Source organism: Lonchura striata, chromosome 6 (assembly GCF_046129695.1).
Source record: "Lonchura striata isolate bLonStr1 chromosome 6, bLonStr1.mat, whole genome shotgun sequence".
NCBI lineage: Eukaryota > Metazoa > Chordata > Aves > Passeriformes > Estrildidae > Lonchura > Lonchura striata.
In genome coordinates this window covers 40,973,453-40,992,921 of record NC_134608.1, presented here as the reverse complement: position 1 = coordinate 40,992,921, position 19,469 = coordinate 40,973,453, and the positions used below count along the sequence as shown (strand labels likewise).

General features: G+C 38.4%; 1 protein-coding gene across 2 annotated transcripts in view; it reads left to right on the top strand.

Annotated features, from left to right (window-relative positions):
- Positions 1 to 16,871, top strand: part of TTC17 (tetratricopeptide repeat domain 17) — a 55,837-nt gene extending 38,966 nt beyond the window's left edge. Inside the window, exons 17-25 of one of the 2 annotated variants that reach the window (XM_021533219.3) lie at positions 5,567 to 5,737; positions 6,098 to 6,348; positions 6,882 to 7,047; positions 9,350 to 9,470; positions 9,797 to 9,956; positions 10,426 to 10,509; positions 11,990 to 12,109; positions 14,306 to 14,449; positions 15,808 to 16,871. In XM_021533219.3, coding sequence (XP_021388894.2) covers positions 5,567 to 5,737; positions 6,098 to 6,348; positions 6,882 to 7,047; positions 9,350 to 9,470; positions 9,797 to 9,956; positions 10,426 to 10,509; positions 11,990 to 12,109; positions 14,306 to 14,449; positions 15,808 to 15,939 — 1,349 coding nt within the window. In that variant the 3' untranslated portion in view covers positions 15,940 to 16,871. The remainder of the gene's footprint in view (positions 1 to 5,566; positions 5,738 to 6,097; positions 6,349 to 6,881; positions 7,048 to 9,349; positions 9,471 to 9,796; positions 9,957 to 10,425; positions 10,510 to 11,989; positions 12,110 to 14,305; positions 14,450 to 15,807) is intronic. The other variant, XM_021533221.3, reaches the window with a different exon arrangement.
- The last annotated feature ends 2,598 nt before the right edge of the window (positions 16,872 to 19,469 follow it).

Sequence of the window (19,469 nt, the reverse complement as noted above, 5' to 3'; positions counted from 1 at the left end):
ATAAGAAAAGGACTTCATTAATTTTAGAGCAAAATCTAAATAAAACCATGTTAATTTATTATTAAGGTGAGCAGAGCAGCAATAGCTGCTAAAGATAGGTCTCTTCTGTAGTTACTGCTCATCCTCCTGCTTTTAAAACTCATGTCAAAATAAGTGGCTTGGATATTTTCCCTTAGCAAATGCTTTTTAATCAAATATATTTTTATATGTGATTGGAATAACATGATTGCTCTCAATGTCTCAGAAGATCTGTGGAAATTACCATGTTCACCTTGAATGATCAGGGTAATTAGAGTATGCAGTGTGTTAATCACCAGTGTTAATGTTGCCATGGAAGTCAAAGTTTATGTTTTTATTGTTGTCTAGAGGATGGTCTCCCAAACAGCACTTCCCTGTGACACTGCCTGGTTTGGTCATGTCAGATTGCAACAGAGTCACCGTGGTGCAGAAAGTAATTCAGTTCTTAAGGTGTTAATTTAGCCCAAATGTTGTTGACTGAGATCCCAGTAGTTCTAGATCCCCAAAAGGTTCTGGTAGGTGAAGTCCCTCATTCTAGATTATTTTTGTAAACTCTGGGAAATTATATTGCCTGTGACACAAAGCACTGAACAAGACTGGTTCTGTAAAAGTGATGGGTGACAATGTGCTGGGTTTCAGTTTAATTTCTGTAATTAATATATTGTAGCCTAATTGTAAATATACATCACTCAAGTAGTGAGCACACCCAAATTTTTCACGTGACCTCTAAGCAGCGTCATTGCTCATTCTCATATGTAAAGTGGTAATATAACACCTCATTTTACTTATGTGTCTGCATCTGTGTAAGCAGTGCAGAAGTAAAGAGAAGACTCTTTATTGATGCACTGATGCTAAGTCTGTTCATCTGCATGCAGGGATTGAAACTTATTTCCATTGAGCTCAGTGATATGTCATTCCTGATGTAAAAAGGAAAAGAAAGACCTATCTTTACTGAATTTCACTGTGGGGAATACTAGTTTTAAGCATTCATACAAAATAAGTACAGAGTTAGTAACTCGTGTTAGCAGCTTGGTTTCAGTTTGTTCTCTACTCTGACAACTCAGGCTGACTTACATCTGTATTAAGTGCAGTTCTATCTTGGCTGTGCTTACCCATAAAGAGGCAGATCATTTAAGTGACACATATCTCCATATAACAAGCATTTTGCCTAACTTAATGCAAGTCACTGACTACAGCAAGTCCTTGACTTTTGCAATAGTTAACAAGATAATGCAGGTCTGTTTATTCCAAATAGTAGGGGAAAAAAAACTGTTTCCTCAGTTTAAAATGACTTGACTTTTAGTTCTGAGGCATCATTTTGCCGCTGTAATTTCTAAATATGTACCAAAAAAATTTAATGGAATAGTCTGTATAACATTAGAAGTTAAGACTCAGTAATTTTCATAAACCTAGGATGCTGGAACATAGGTGGTGGAGTTAGGAACGTCATAGGTTTTTTTTGCAGGTTCTGCCCTGACAAAGAGCTAAATGTCAGTAAAAATTTTGTGCTGACCAAAGACACTTGGAGGTAATTTTACTTTTTATTTCTAATGCTATTGATGACACCAAATCATCTGTCTTTAGTTGGTATATAGGAATCAAACAGTGAAAATATTTAATGAGGCCTCATTCTCTCTGCCAGATGTACCACAAGAAACAAACAGCTACAGTGGCAGTTAATTTACATTTTTAGAACAATCAGTGCCTAATTTAATGGTGAGGTTTGATTACTTTGAAGACCTTACTCAAAGTGCAGCACTTCCATGTGATACTCTGGGGATGTTGTTTGTTCGTCTTTCCTCTTTTCTGTACTTCCCACATTTCTTTCCTTGCCTTAGGTGCGTGGCTTTCAATCCGAGCATCTGGGGTCACCTAAATTGACAGAAATTTGCTCTTAGACAAAAAAAAATAACCAATACATAGCACCAGAAAAGTTTGTATGTAGTGAAGAAAGTTCATAATGGTTTCCAGGTGTGATTTTTCTGAGAAATGTGGCAACATTAAATATGGTTCAGAATAAGTGTTTGTTACCCATTCATACATGGAGCAACTCTTAAACTTAAGTTACTGCTTTGCTTCTCCCTCCTAATATTTCTCCTTCCCTGTGACAGATGTCAACACTCTGGGAGCTTCCCTCCTTATGCTAAGGGGAGTTCAGCTTAAGAGTTCACCCCATTCCTAAAGCACTTGAGCCTAACTTTTTGACTAGGGTTTTTCTGCCCTACCAACTGCAGTAGTTTCCACAGCTTCAGTGGACATTTGAGAGGGGTCCTGAAAACCATGAAGGTGGTTAATATTAAATGGGATGGATAATCTAGCAAATTTTTCCTATATTTAAAGTTTGCTTTGTGCTAATGCTGCAAAAGTGTGTTCACATTGGCCAAAAAAATTACAAATTATAACAATGTAGGAATAGAGTCCTTTAATAAACAATACTGGTTCTGCTTTTAGTCTCCAAGGTCTCGAGGCTTCAATTTAGAGTTCTTATTTGCTTTTTTCTGCAGAGGGTTTCCTTTGTAAATTAGCATCAGGTCTGTGGGGTTTTTCTGCCAATTTCTACATTAACCTTGTACAGACTGTTTGTGTTGTTTGCATCACTTAAATAAAGGCCCAGACACTTGTTTGTGTCATCACTATGATTTTTGTTTTACTGTCTGGAATTTAGTAACCAGGTCTCATAATGCATAAGGTAAGGCAGACTCTGATCCACTTCCCTCTGAGCTTTCTTAGTTCTACTGAATCAGTGGGAAGAGTGACAACAGCTGATCTCAAAAAAATAAATGAGCAAGAAAGTGATCTTTCTCTAGTAAATGTATAAGATGGAGTAAGCAGAAATTACCAAGTACAATGTAGAAATTTTAGACTTCCAAGTTTTGTAATATCATTGTGTCAGAACTTTACACCTAAAACTCACATGTGCTGATTTAGACAGCCAGAATATATATGAAATATTAATAATAAATAGCTGGGCATTTCTAGGTCAGTGGTGACTTTTGTCTTTCACATAACAAAAGTGCTGCAAGTATTGCAGTGATGCACCTGAAGTTCTAGAGACAGAGAATGTGCCTGGAGTTTGGGTCTGTGTTGTTCCCTTGCTGGAACACTGGGCTTCCTGGTGGATTTCAGGCATCTGGCTGACAGAAGCTGAGCAGTTCTGACTTGCAGTATTTCAGTACCTCCAGCTTCATGGTTCACTCACTAGAGATCTTCAGTTCCCATTGGTTTTTCAGCTAGCATTTTTGTCTCCAGCAATATCAGACAACTGAAAGCAGCAATTTGAAAAAATTAGGTCACCCAGGTTTCTATATATAGCAGCTCTCAGATCCCAAGAAAGCCAGCACAGTCATCTAGCATGTTTTTAGCTGTCAGTGTTTGTAAATTAATATTAACAGAGTTGGCATTAAGTAGAATTTTAAGTGCCACCGATTTTTTTCCTTCAGCTTGTGCTTTCCAATTTTTAAAATTCTTTTTGGCATTTTAATTTTAATTAAAAATAGTTGTCTGGGTTTTAGCCCCTCTGCTTCATTCTTTAGACTCATGATGAATGGATCTTCAGCAAAGGGAATTGTGGCCATCACATTTCTGAGAAGCACCTGACTTGTATTGAAATCAGGCTGGGTTGATGTCAAGTGGGGGCAACTTAAGTGTTCTGCGTACACCATTTCTCATAACTAAGTGTGAGGCTCTCCATATATTAAAGTGATTGTTTTATCTTTTTTCCTTTTTTTTTTTTTATGAAACCAATTCGTTTCATAAAAAAATTTAAAAATTAGTTTTTTATTGGCAGAATGGGAGAGGTGGGAGGGGGATTGAAGAAAGACTCAATGACTGATAGAGTAGGAAAGTCTGAGTATAACTAGATGGTATTAGAAGAGTTTATGAAGTTAACTACTTCTGTTTTATATATTTACTCATAATAATGTTTGTCTTCTTACATACAGCAGGAAAGATAGGACACTAAATAGTTTTCCCAAAGGCTTTATAAATCTAGTTTAATTTGTTTGATATTGGTCACTCACACACAGAGAAAATACTGGTTTGTTTCTCTTCCAGAGATGACACTTGAGTGTTCCCAGCTGGAGAAGCAGAGAGCTGAAAGCTGTAGTTTCACTTTGCAGAGAAGCAGTGGAACAGGTTACCCTTACATGAGAGTTAGAACCATCCTCTCATCCTACTGGCCTGATAAAGGCGTAAAACCTGGAATTATCCTTTGTAACATAGGATCATTGTGTGAAGTAAAAAGGGGTCACTGATCTACTTTATTCACATTCTTGTTATTTTATGCTTCTGCTTGAAAAACATAATGCTTCCCATGTGCATGGAGAAATACAGTTTGCACTCAGAGAAGGCAGAATGGAGAATGTACCTGAGAATCTAATGCATTTAATTTTTATTCTGTTCAGTTGTGGGCTTCTTAATTAATTTGTATATGTATACTGTTTTCACTCACAAGTGATTCAAATAAAGGAAGGAAGGGTTTTAGAGCAGTAGCTGTGAACATGGAATGTGTTCTTCTCAGTGGGGACAGGTTTCCTGTGTGATGAGACAAGTGCCCCCAGTCTATGTCTCAGCCCTGTAGCTGCGCCTTGGGGTTCAGGGCAGTTCCCAGCCTCTCACACATGTGGAGAATGGTGTCATTAGCTGTATTCCCTAAGCACCTCTGGCCCTGGAAAGCAATTACTATATGAAAATCTGGGATCTGTAGTTAAAATGTAGTTATTATCAAAAATACTGTTACAAAGATGCAGGTGACCACCCTTTAAAGTATTTGAATGCTTATGTGGCACTAAAAGATGCTCAAAGGCTACTGTTGCAAATGTGTGCTTTTTTTTTTGTTTCTGCTTATTACTGACTCTACATTTGGTTTTTTCCCAATGTTATTCCTGGATCTTTGCATTTGGTGGAATGTGGACTTGTAACCTGAGCACAAAATTATAGATGTTAAATTTTCAGCTGTATAAACTTCTGAATTTTTTGCACAGATTAGTGCTCTTAGCTTTTGTCTTTCTGTTTCATGAGCTAGTCATACCAACATGCTATCTGTTGCTGGCATAGAAGGTCAGTCTGGCATTCCCAGATCAGTCTGCCTTGGCCCTTTTTCTCTTGCACATAAGCATGCTGACCACTTTGGTGTCTTAAGTGAAAATTCATGTGGCAGGCAAATGCCTCATATGGTGCATTGTCACTAAAATATGTCTTGGGAGTGTTCATTGGAGTGGGTACCCGCACACAGTAATTTCTCATCTCCTGTGCAACCTTCCCTTGAAAAGTAGCTGATTTTTCTTGCATTAGTAGTTCACAGCATATACCTAATAGGATAGTTTTCTGTAACTGTTTTACATTATTTCCCTTGCCAGTGAATAGATCAGATTTTTAATCACTGAATGAAGTCTTTCATGCTTTGCAGAATTATTCTTTTAATCCATAGATTAACAACATACAAAATCCACAGAAAACTAGAAGATGGTAGTTTCCACAATACAGCTTCTCCACTTGTATCTAGGAGGAGCTTTCTCTCATGGTATGCCATTAAATTTCTCTCTTTCAGGCCATTGTCATGAGAAAAATCCAGATGGTAGTTATGGCAAGGAGAAATACTTTGATGGCCACTATGAGTCAGCTACAGCAATGACAGAAGGACACTCTGAGGGAGGTACAGAAGATCCAGAAGTCCTTAATCAGAGTTCAGCAAGGGATCCCTCCTTCTTGAGACTGGAAAGTAAGTCAGCCTTACAAAATCAGTTCTGGCAAATAAAATGTTTCTAGATTTTTCAGAAGAGCTGTCTTGTTTTCCACTGAGAAGCTGTATTTGCCTCTCTCTGGCCATAAAGTAATAAGTAACCATGAAGTCGTTTCATTCTTTTCACCATTCTTCTCCAAGCACAAGAGGGATGCTTATTTGTGGTCAGGAGGTCTGTATTGACTAGCTCTCTTTTTCTGCAGTGTGCAGTGAGTAGTCAGTGATACTTGGGTTGTGCAAATGGAAAAGTTGGGTCACAGAAAAAAATTATTCTTTTATACAATTTGTGAAAGCATAGGGAAAATAATTTTTGAAGTTTTTTATGGTATTCCCTCTTAGACACAGTCACTGCAGAAAGCAATGGTTCAGAAGGAGTGGAGGGTTTAGAAGATGATCAGATATCTGAAGAGATGCTGGCTTTGGTGGATGAGTTTGAAAATTCTTGGCCTCAGGAAGCTTTTGAAGGGGCACTGGAGGTAAAAGGTCGTCGGATGGACTTGCAGGGAATCCGGGTCCTGAAGAAGGGATCTCAGAATGGACTTGCTAGCTCCTGTTTTGGGGACTGTGGTGATGATGATGAAGCTGAATGGGTGAGTTTGAGTTAATTTCGTTAAATCTTGTACTAAATGTTGTGGACAAGGGAAAGATGAGAACAGCTCAAGATGTTTAGCACTGGGAGATACAGATCTATGAACTTCCCCCATGAGCCTAAAAGATGTAGTTTTTGATGGCTGGTGTGAAATGAGCAAGTAGTTTCAATCCATCACCAACTTCTTGCTCATAGTTGAAAATAAAATAAGATTTTAACCAAAAGTTCAGTTAGCATGAAAACACTGAAATCCCTTTTGTCATCATGTTACCAGTAAAATATATAATGAAAAATGCCTTTCAGTTCTCTAGCAGTTAAATTGATTTTCTCCTGTGTTGGAAGTCAGAAGTTGTATTTGCGTGGTGTGATGCAGTGAAAGGGAGCAGGCTTTGAGAATGAGTTGAGATGGGGAGGAAAAGAGAGAGACAAAGATCTCATCTGTAACATCTTTGGACTAAAACAAGTAGTGCATTGGAGCTGAAAAAAGTCATGGTGTTTCTTACTGTTAACCTTGCTAATACTATCTTTTGGTAGATCACTTTTCAGGTCAAACGTTTAAAGAAACCAAAAGTTGAAAGCTTGGGTCTTCAGGAGCCAGCTGGGAGAAATGTGGAAGAAGGGACTAATGCAGAAAATGAAAACTTTTACCAAACTGCTCTAGAGATCAGTGGACCAAAGATACCTTCTCCTGGACCAATAGGTAACCTGCAACTTCTAGAGAAAGCCAATCATTTGCAGCTTTTGTATTGCTATAGTTTATTTCCTTTGCAGGCTTTATGTTACACTGGTTTATTGATAAAAATAATCATTACAAAAAGCTACATAGTGAAATGTTCCTTCTAGATGAGTACATGGAAAAACAAGAAATCTCTTCCATCAGCACCTTCTTAATCAAGTGCAGCCTAACTTTATGTGTTGATTGAAAAATTTCTAGATAATTTCCAAAATTTCTGGGAATGAGGTGGTGAGAGTAGAGAATGAAAGAGGTAGATATTGTGAGTAGAAGTTGTAAAAGAGAGAGGGGACTTCAGTGATCTCTTCTGATAAACTGAATGGGCAGAGGAGTTAGTTTATCAGGATGCAGAATAAGAGTTTGTACTGACTTCTGGCTAAGCAGAAGACATACAACTCAAAGAGAAAGAGCTGAAAGCTCAGTCTAATAAAAATTAAGTAAATAAAAATCAAGTGTTCTGCTATAATTGTTCAGTAATATTATAAGAGAAAACTTACAGTCTATCTTCCAAAACAGTGTAGCTATAGAAGAGTAGAGTTCTGCACCAACACAGATGAGGCAGATGGAGTTTTTGCTAGTTGAATGAGAGGAATTGGAGAATAATCTGTTAATATGGTGCCAAAGAATAAAACCCAAGTAACTGACCCCTATACTTCTTGTCTTACCTTTCAATGAAGTTTAAATCTTAATGTTGTGGGACTGATGTGTAAGCAAAGTTCTACAGTGCATCTTAGTCCTTGATGATTTGATGACCTGGAAAGTGATTTCACATTTTGAAGGCTTTTACATTAAATCTTTAACAACTGCCTTTTTTAGCAACTGACAAATGTAAGTTATTGAATTAAATATTTAAATGGGGAGGGAAAGAATACATGAAAACAGACAGTCATTTGTGAGCACACACCTGTCCTTTCCTCAGTGTTTTTCTTTTCCCTGACTTACTTTTGAGGCTTTATTACATAGCATCCCTTGATTGTACAGTAATCTTCCCAACAGTCTTGTGAGGCAGGGTCTGCTGGCATCCTCTTTGCAAGAACTAAATCATCCAAATTTAACAAATGGAAGATCATCTGGGAAGTTCTTGGTAGAATGGAGGAATGATGGTATCTGACTTGGGTTTCACTCTTTCCCAGATTACTGAACTATGTCTGTAGCATTTCCATACCTCTTTATGTCCTTCATTTTTCGTGTCAGTAAGAACTTGCAATAGGATAGTTCACAGTGGTGGTGATGAGAACTGATCATTTCCCTTTAAAATTTCCCTTTGTTTCTCAAAATTCATTTCCCTTTTATCACAATATTTTATAAAATAAATGGTATTGCAGACTTCTTCATTGCAAAATACGATGAAGTGGTTTACTGTAACTTGGATGAGAAATAGGCATTGCATCCAGATGGGCAAAGTTTCATGTAACTAGAAATAAATACTGAAATATTGTCTACATAGCTGGTTTGATAGACTGGCATGTTGTTAAACTTGGCTTCCCACTGTGGAAATCTACTGCTGTTGTGAATTTTTTTTATGTTCCAAATAGTTTGGATGTTTCTGATAGAAGAGGAAAATGTTTCCTAACATTTAACACAGGCCAGTTTTTTAGGACTTGATACAGTATCCACCAAGTTGGAGGGAGAGATTTCAGTAGGCTTTAGTTCAGATGTGAAGATCAGGTTCATGTTTCTCTCAGTGATCTGTCAGTTAACATAAAGCAAGTTATTTAACCTTTCCCTGCCTTGCTTTGCTTCTCTGAAAATGGGAGAGCTAAAGTGTAATTGTTAAATAGTTTCAGGAAGCTTTCCACTGACTGTCTTGGACAATACTCATTGAACAGTATTGGCAGTATTTTTTGCCTGGAACTGTCAACAGACAGACCAGTCAACTTTTATTAGTTTTTAGCTGTAGCTGTGGAACATTAATGATGGCTCACTAATTTGGTTTAAGGACATTTAAGTCGCAACATTACCTGTAAATGAGATTGGCAATTGTTCTTAATCTGTAGCTTTGGAAAAAGTGTAATGAAACAGGTTTGAAACTTCATCTCCTGATCTGCCTTGTGCACAATCTGGTTCTGTCTGTGCGTGCTACCAGTCAGTCCCATTCAGTCCATTTAGATTCAGGAATGTTCTTAAAGAAATATCTCTGCAAGACAGTGAGTTTTATAATGTAGGGGATGTATCCACTGGCATAAAGTATTTTAAGAGTCATTGTACTGAAGTAGAATGTCTTTCTCCTTTCAGAAAGTTTCTTCTATTTTTGTTTTACTTTCTCAAGGAAAAAGGCGTGACTACCGTAGCCTTGGCTGGCCAAGTCCTGATGAATGCCTGAAACTCCGCAGGGTAGAGCTTACAACTGTAGCCAGCACGTGGCTTGCTGTTTCTGCTAAAAACATTGAGTGAGTATCCTGGATATGAGCCCTAAGTTACTTACACAAAGCAGGACAGTAACATGGTCTCCAGTGTATGTAAACATGGTCTTCAGTGTATGTAAGATTTTATGTTAGGAAGAGCTTCCAGGATTTCTAAGTTTGAAAATATCATGTGGAATTTAATCAGTTAGACTTGAAAAGTGCAAGTGCAGATGAAAGATGCAGTTTCTCTTGCTTCTTGAGCTACTCAAATGAGATTCTGCCAGGTTCTGGGCAGTTTACTTTCACTAGAGAGCTTTCTAATGACTCTTCTGTTCTCTTAACTAATTTGACTTGTTTTATGACATTTGTAGCATTACAGAACACATTGATTTTGCCACACAGCTGCAGGAACCAGCCATGGAGCCCCTTTGTAACCCAAACCTCCCAGCCAGTATGCATACTTTGGACCACCTGCAAGGTGTCTCTAGTCGGGCCAGCCTGCATTACACTGGAGAAAGTCAGCTGAAAGAGGTATGCCAGAGCCAAAGGCCATCACACAGAAGTGGCCATACTGTGGCAGATTCAAGGTGCATTTAGCTCAATGCCTTGTCTCCAGAGGTGACTTTCAGTGAGTGAATGCCTGGATAAAACTGTAAGAACAGTGCAGCATGAAATTTTACCAGAATGTTTTCCCAGCCATCTACGGTCTGCCCTGAGGGAAATCCTAAAACGCCATTAGTGTCTCTGTATTTATAGCTCTTTGTGGATGAATTAGTGAAGGTAAATCCAACTCAGCATACTCAGCATACTCTTAGTATTCAGGGCCATGGAGTTACAGCACTGTGTGATACAGATAGTATCAACTCAGGATAGGCAGTGGTGTTTAGATTGAAGCAGGTTACAGCATTTGTAAAACACCAGGCAAAAAAGCAGCCAACAAGCACAGGGACATCTCTTACCAGGTTCTAGCATCTAAGCACTTTTACGTCCTCTTTCACAGGTCCTACAGAATCTTGGCAAAGACCACTACCCACCACAGTCACTAGAACAAGTTGGTACTCGAATAGCCAAAGCTTTGGAAAAGGTATGTGTAAAGGAGAAGATGAGAAGTCTGGGCTTACTGCTCATGACTGGCATAATGGCCAGTCCGGTGTCAAAATAGTTTTGTCTGAAATCCTGCTCAAGGAACGTATTAGCACTTGGACTAAGGATTTGTGTCTATTTAGCATCTGTAATGCCCTCACAGGTATTTTGTTGAGGTATATCCTATGCTTATACCATCAAGTGTCTTCCGTATCTCTCTGCTGAAACCTAAGCTTGTCAGATGTCCCAGTGTTTCCTGCCCTGTAGTGAGCAGCATTGCTGGTTATTGATTTATTAAACTATTTCAACAGTTCTCAGCCCTCTTCTTTCTCTTTATGCTACATTGACCTGTAGCTTATGGAGAGTGGAGTTAAGTCATGTCTCCCCTCTCCAGTAACACTCCTGGCATGCTGCTGTCAGACAGCTCAAAGGGGCTTCCTGTCATTTCAGCCTGCTGCTTCTGCCTGGTGCAGTGTTGGCCTGAAGTGTCAGGTGGGTTCAAGCAGAGGTGTGGTGCCATATGCAAGCCTGCACTTCCTGTTCTCCCCAGTCCAAGCTTCCTAGCTAAAGGACTTCAGCTGTGAACCCTAGGATGAGAGGATTAGGGACATAATTTTCACAGGATCCACAAAGCAGACAGGAATGTCAGGGATTGCTGTTCTGTATTTACAACTAGTAGGAACAATATCCCAAACTACTATGGAAAAGAGGGCTCAATTAAAATAGTTTGGTACTCTAGCTTCTTGGACCAAAAGCTGTCAGAGGTACTTGCTGTACTTTGAAATTATTACAAATATAGCTTTGTCCATACGCTGAAAGTAAAGACATTACTCTTATCCTCACATTACAAGAGTTAGTTTCTTTTCACTTTAGAGGTATACTAGCTTTTTCACTTACGTGCTGGTTTCCCCTGCAGACACCAAGACCTATCCAAATAAGCTGAATATTTAGTACGGAGATTAGAAACAGAATTCTCAGTATTTTCCTTTGTAACACAGGGCTTGGGAATCAGCCAGATAGAGGCTGGGCTTTGGCAGGCTTCTGGACTGAGCTGCATCCCAGGGCATCCTTTCTCTTTCCAGTGGCTGCAGGGAGCCTACAGGTCCAATCAGCTCATTTAGCTAAGTTTTTTTCCTTCATGTTGGGTAATGTGTGTGCACATATAGATGCTCAGCATCAGAGAGCTGGTTAGAAGCTGTTGTGGCTGCTGAAACTGTTGCTGTTGTTGAAAGCTATTTAACTGCTGTTCTGTTCCTAAGGAAATGATGTTGCACTTGGAATTTGTTTCATTTGGCAGTCTCATTTACCTTGCTGTTGCATATATGTTGTCAGAAACTTTTTGCTGCTTTGAAATAGTTTAATGCTCTTTTAAAGTAACATCCTCTACCTCAGTATATCAAATACATTGGAAGAGTGAAAAGTAGGAAGAGTGTTCACTACCAGTGTTTACATGGCAGCTTTTTGTGTTCTTCTTTTGCCAGAATCAGACTTCGTGGGTCCTGTCTAGCATGGCAGCTCTTTACTGGAGGGTGAAAGGCCAAGGAAAGAAGGCAATTGATTGTTTACGGCAAGCATTGCACTATGCACCCCATCACATGAAGGTGTGTACATGTGTGTGTGTGTGTGTGCCCACTGCTCAGGTGAAAGAATGCTTTGCTTATCACAGCAGAGCTTTCACAGACTACTGTTAAGGCCAACACTATATATCAGGTGTTTGTAATATATTAGATACTAGCTAGTTGAGGTGAAACCAAGATTTTCACCAAGATTTTCATAGTATGGACTGTCTCTTAAGATAACTGCAAAAAAAGTTCAGTGGAATTTCCTGCAGTTCAGTGGGTGTGACACCTCCTCTGGGCATCCCAGACTTGAATTTCCTCCTGTTATTTAGGACTTTTAGTCTTCATCAGCCTTCATCTGGACAAGTCTTCTAACCTAAGATGTGGGAGTATGTTTCCTGGTTATGCTTTTAGAGAAGGGAGTATGTCTTCTGGTTGTGCTTTTAGAGAGGGTGGTAGGAGATTATCTAAAGGAATTACTTAAGTGCTTGAATCTTAAGCATTTGGGCTATGAATCTCAGTTGTACATTAGTCCTTGACTTTGTGCAGCAGTTCCTTGCTCAAAAAAAAAAAAAGGCAGTACTTGGACACCGTCTTCTCTTTAGTGTTTCAGTTGGCTCTGTACCCTTCACCTTGCCAGGTGCTGTGCTGAGCATTGTAATTCTGCTCTTGAACACCAAGCTCCCCCTAGCAAACTGATAAATGCAGTATAGGCTCCTTACTCAACATAGTAGATTTTTCTTTTTGACCTGGGCAACAAATTGTGCAGCCTAAAAAAATGTAAACTCCACTGGCATCTTGGTCTTCAACCTTCCTCAGAAAATTGCAAGACAAAGTAAGTCACACTTTCAGGATATTATTAGGAGGATTTAGCCATTAATAGCAGAAATGCCTCAACTAAGAAATGTACATCCCCACTCCCCATCCTTGGTATGTTTCCTATAATTCTATTTATTTGCATTATCCATTTAAAGCAAGATTGGAACCAAGAGCTGACACACCCAGCTTTTCCTTATTTTCCTATCTTTCCATGTAATCGGTTCCTCAGGAAAGGAGTCCTTAGCTGTGTGATTTGTAAGGGTCAGACTATGAATTGCAAACTACAGTTTGACAAGATTGTAGTGAAGTAGTGCTTTTTTTCTAGAAGTATGATAAAATGTTGCTTGAGATGGCATGACTCTCCGAATTTCTGCCTTTTGTCCTCCATATTGAAGCTGCCTCCAGAGAAAATTCCGGATCTTGTTTTTCAGGATAGAGCAGCAACTTTTACTTAGAGTTAGCACTGAATTAAAAGCTATTTTGTGTATTTTGGTTTATCCTCCTCTTTGCTTTTATTCACTTTGGCTACTTTCTCTTGGCTTTTCTCATACAAATAAAAGGTAATTAATTTTCCTATGAACTTCTCTTGTAATTCTGACTTCCATAATATCTGCTTTGCAAACATGAATAACTTGTCCAGAACAGGTATTCCTTGACATATGAAAGTCAAGGAATCAGGGATCACATACATACAGAACTTATTATTGTCCTGTTGAAGGCACCTAAGCCTTGGTACTAAGCTGTATTTTGTGCTTTGAAGGTTTGAGGCCCAGCTCACAGAGAGTCTGTTGTGGCTGCCAGGGCTCTACAGTTTTTTCAGTCAGACAAGGTAACAGTCTGAAAATCCAGTAAATAAAGAACATACTATCAGAGTCTAGCTGAGAAAATTTTATTTATAGCTATTACTCAGCATCAGAATAACTCTGTGGCAGAGGCAGGACAAAAAATGATGCCTCTGTTGCACTAATGGTTAGACCATGATTTCTTCCCTGCTGTCCCCTTTGTTCATATTCCCTTTCCTTTTATACAAGACCTGAAGGAGGGTATTCAAACAAAACAGCTTCTCTTGTCTCTAAAGAGTGCACCTCATCTTTGGGGAGAAAAATAGTCTAAGAGCTCCTAAAAACTAAATGGACATTCACTTAAGTGAGTTAGTTGTTGAGTTGTTTTTTCTGTTCAAGAGTAATGTTTGTCACTATTGTGAGTAAATGTGGATGTGAGGTTTTTCCGTTTATAAACACAAAGGCTCAAATGCAGATTTGTATTAAAATAGGTCTTGGTCATTATTCTCAACATCAAAAGAAAGGGAAGTGGGTAGGAACCAGATGAGTGCAGTTTGGTGGTGGATTCTTCTGTTTGTCTTGCTGATCCTGAGACAATTGCAATGGAAAGAAACTGTTGCTTGCTCTTCTCCTCCAGGATGTACCACTAATAAGCCTAGCAAACATCTTCCACAACGCCAGACTCTGGAATGATGCCATTATTGTGGCCACCATGGCCGTGGAAATTGCGCCGCACTTCGTGGTTAATCATTTCACACTGGCAAATGTCTATGTAGCAATGGTGAGTGTGCTGCTGCCCAGGTATGGCTGTCTTTGGGACACTGTTTACATGTATGTAAAAGTCTTATTCTCACAAATAATTTGGAAGGAGCAACAGTCAAGAAATTAGGTATGATCATCAAGAAGTAGTACCTTTACAAAGAAAAAACTTCTATTACCTATTTTACCTCTAATTCCCATTTAGTACTTTAAGGCCAACATTTTTATAAGCTGGCTTAAGAATGCTGTGGGCAAAGCTTTGTAAAGACAGTAGCAAACAATTGGTAATTTGGATTGTCCACCCATCTAAATACAGGATATTTTTATAATTCTGGAAAATTAATGATTAATTTGGTCTCTATCTTGAAGAGCTAAGCTTGGAATAATAAGTAAAACGCAACTCGCAGTTGTGGTGAACAAACACAAGGGAAGTTCATTTTCAATATCTGGATTATTAATGCCCAACATAATTTGCAGGTTGAACTCAAATTTCTTTATACTGTCTATATACGCTATTAAAATACACCTTTTTAAAAAATAAAGATTTACAACTCACCTGGATCTACTTAGTCTTTATGATAGGGACAGAAATTCATATTATCTCTGCTGCATAACTAAAGTTACTGAGACAAGGAACTTAAGAGAATAAAATAAGTTACAAAACTGACTGAAAGTCCCAGAATGTTTTGGGTCTTTTCTCCTCTCATTTTTCCTCTAATACTCTATCGGATGTTGGCATGCTTTCCTAGTTAATAAAAAAGCAGGGTGGCATAGGTAATGAGATTTCAGCTACACAAAAGTAGATGCTATTTCCACATGAATGCTTCTAACTATCAGCCTGGACTCCAGTTTATCAATTGAAATTGTCTAGCTATTGTATGCTTTTTAAGTTTTGGGGGGTTTTTGTTCAAGTTTACTCTTTCTATTGAGTAATCTTTTAAAAAGAAATTTCAGGTTGTTTCTAAAGATGTTAGTTTTTCAGAAAATGTGATGGTTTTGCATTGTCCATGATTTTAAAGCTTTGATTTACTCAAATTCTGACTGAAATCTGTTTTAGACATTACTTTCAAAGCAAGAATATAGAGGTGTACTATTGAAAAGAAAACGTGAGAACATTGGTCAATAATTCTCAGCAATAACTCAACTCCTTTCCATGGATTATGCAGAACTGACTCATTAGCCCAAGAAAATATCGGTTATTTGTGGGAGAAGGAAAAAAAATCCTAAATCGCAAGGATTGGTTTTGTTACTTTTGTAACAAACTTTTGTTACTTTTGTGCACATCATGCTGCACAACTGGTTGGGATGGGAAAGGCATAGAAAATGTGTTCACTGTTTATCAGAATATGACTCTTTGCACTCTGGTTTCTTTCTTCTCAGGAGGAGTTTGAAAAGGCCATGAAATGGTATGAGTCAACACTAAAGCTTCAGCCGGAGTTTGCCCCAGCAAAGAACCGAATCCGCACCATTCAGTGTCATTTACTTCTGAAAAAAGAGCGACGGTCTCCTTAGAGATCATCATCTTTCTCTTTTTTAAAAATGTCATTATTCTCTATTCTGCTCTTAAGTGTGCTAAGATAAATTGATGAATTGAATTTTTTAACAAGACTGTTAAAAGAGTTGGGATTTGGATCAAGGGTTCTTTTATTTGTTTTTGTCAAATAGAGCAGCATCTTTGGAAAATATATTTCAGAGACCATAATTTTAAAACATCCGTGTAAATATTAAACCAAGAAACTTCCATCAGTCCATGACCACCTGTAACAGGACCTAGGCACTGTTAGTTTTTCCATAATGCTCAGATTGGCATCAGCATCCAAAATAACTTGCTTCATGTCTTATAATCTAAGCCATTGGAAATGCAAAGCACACAACCATACCAAATAGTAAGAAGAGATAATCAGCAATTCATCCATGTGAAACTCATGCTTTGTCCAGTCTTGTTCACTCCATACCATATTACCTGCTTTTTTGGAAGGAGAGGAACAGACTTTTAAATATTTATTAAAAAACATGAGAAACATGAAGCATTTTTGGAATTCTTCATTTCTGTTGGGGAATCAAGAGGAGGTAACAGCAGGACCCTAAAGTCAAAGTAGTTTTTAGTCATACTTGCAGAGAAAAAAAAAAATTGGTTGAAGTCTCAGTAAGATGTTTTATATTTGTCTGTATATTCATAGCCCTCTGCCTCCCTGAGTGGTTGATTTACTAATTCTTTGTTCACTGTATTTCTAGCCATTTTGGAATAAGGTGCAAGTTTATGCTCACCCCGAGCCATACTTTCAGCTGCCAAGGAGGAGGAGGGACATGGTGTCAAGATATCAACAGCAAAAAAGTCAGGTGGAAGATTTCCAAATCAGTTTTGTCTTTGGTTGGTGGAGGACGTTATTCTCCAGAATCAAAAAGGGCACATACTTGAAATAAAATAAATTGTTTATGAACAACTCCTGTACTGTGTATGTCATGCGCCACTTGCAAGAGTCCAGGTTCATCTGGAGGAGCTACAGCCTTTCCTTGGGAGCAAACTGAGCTGGGAGCCAGGAAAGCCTTTGACAATCCTGATCAGCCAATGATTTCATGCATACCCTTGGAAAATTCCTTGCCCCTCTGTGTCTGATTCTGTTTGTGGCAGAAGGAAATAAGGAAAAGTTAACTAACTCAGCTGTCCTATAACCCACTCTGCAGCTTCTAGTGTTAAACGTGTTTTTTTGTTATTCTTTTTAAAGAACTAACAATGCTTATGAAGTTACTGGGTGGTTTTTCTCCAGTATTTTTCCTGTCTCATTGATGCAAATTAAGAATAAGTATGGTAGTGGTAGAAACTGTGGTATCAGTGTACTTTTTATAATACTGGAACTTACTACTTCATGAAAGAATCCCTGAATATTTTTATATATGACTGAAGATGAGCAGTTCTAATGCAGATTTTACCTCTGTTTTATTGCAAGTAATTTCCATTTATCTAGGAATCCTGGCAGAGGTATGAGCAAGTGCTACTGTTGGGTAGATTTTTATTAAGAGTGTGCAAACCTGTCAAATTTTTGTCAACAGAGTCAACAGCATGTCAGATTTGATGCTCTTCCCAAGGCTACTGGAAGGCTGAACAGTTGTTGGCTGGAGACAGGCATAGCTGTATCTCTTTAGAAACTCCAAGAGGAAGATCACTTCATGAAAGGTCTAATACCACCACTAGGATCATGGACTGGGATAATGAATTACAGAGATTTCTGATACAGAGCTGTGGGAGGGGAAAATAAAAAGGCAGGTGCAAGTAAATGGAAAGAATTTTCATTTGATGTAGGAAAAAAGAGCAAAGGCTTTTCCTTGAATTAATGTGCAGAGCAGCTGCTTTTATTCAGTTTCGTTTTCTGGCCTGCTTTACTTTTATAGTGGTTGATAAATAGTTGGGAGTCACTTAAATACATTTGGTAAATCTTCCATTTCATTTATTAGTTTTAAAATGTAGTATATAAAAACTTAGCTTGGTACGGAGCATGTACCTTACAACTTGGTTTCCTAATGTATCACATGGTCAAATTGAGTAGTTGCCATGTGGTGAACTCTTCTACTGCATCTGTCTCACTGCTGCTGGGATTTAAGTGAAGAGCAAGGCTGGTGCTCAAGAACCTAAAAGCATCAATATGTGGAGCACTGATCCATGGCTTTGACAAAGATGGAATTAAAATAGACTTTTTCTGGATCAGCAAGGATTATACTCATAGGCAATATTGGTGGGCATGTGAAACTGGTAATTAATACACCAGCTTATGTCTTGCTTTCTGCAGTGTTTACTGATTTATTCAAGAAATACAGCAAGATGCACTGTACACAGACATAAAGCAAAATGTAGGAACACTAAGTTTGTGTGTGGCCATACTGTAAATTGGTAGCAGGACATTGCTGTTCTTGCTATCTTTGCATTTTCAGAGAATTTGCCCATTAGAAGTGGTTCTTGAAAACTGCAGTAGTCTGATGATGGAGTTTTTCTCCTGAATCTTGGGTAAGTACTTAAACGTGTACTGCCTTAGTCCCATAAAATTTGTATGTACAGATGTTCATTTGCTACTTGGCTACTACGGGCTCTCTGCCATACAGCCAGTTATAAAATAGCCTATGCTTCCCTCTTAACTATATTTTCTGAAATTTAGGTAGTTCCTGGATGTGCACAGCTGAAGCAGGGAAGTAAAAAGATCTACTTGGGAGCATAGACTTGGCCTAATGCTAGCAACAGTGTGTGTCTTTTCACCCCCTGGTGATCTGCTGGGGAATGCTGGGTTCTGCCCTTGGAGAAGGAACACTTTCATCTCCATGCCTTCAACCCTTCTGGATAAATGCCAAGAAGTGGTGGGTTTCAGTGTTTTGACTGTGTTTAAATGTTAGTCAATTAAAATTAATTATGCTGATCCTATGAACAGAAAACAAGTTAGGCAGCATGCTAAAATGAAGGCCACTGAATTTTTAAGAGCAAAGGTGGGATTCTCTACAGGGTAAGGTACCTATTTAGAAAGTACATGCATCTCCTTCCATTTAAATTATTTCAAAATAAGCTAAGGTGGTTTCCTAGGCTCATAAATAGGAAAAATTTTCTTGAGAGGGTGATCTGACCTCCCTGTTGTAGAGTGTGATAAATTGCCTGTTCCTTTCCATTGACTGTTGGGATACCTTTGACAAACTAAACTTCAATACGGTTTCTAATAATGAGAATTGGTAACTCATTTCACATTGCCTGCTCTGCTTAACATATCACCAAAGTAGTCTGATTTAAGGATGACACAACCATAGGTAAATGGCAAAATCCTCTCTTCTCCAAAAAGATGGGGTTTTCTCAGTTGTTTTCAGAGCATATCCAGGAATTAAGTACAAATGGGAAAAAAGTCTCCATTTTTTCACAGATAGCATCCTTAAAATCCTCAGCATCCTCACTGATAGCCTTTAAAGCTCCTGACATGCAGGGGTTTTTGAGGGAAAATGGTACAGGAAAAGAATCAAGACATTTCTATCCATAAATGGTTGGATTTGATTCACTGTTGATGCCTTAGTTA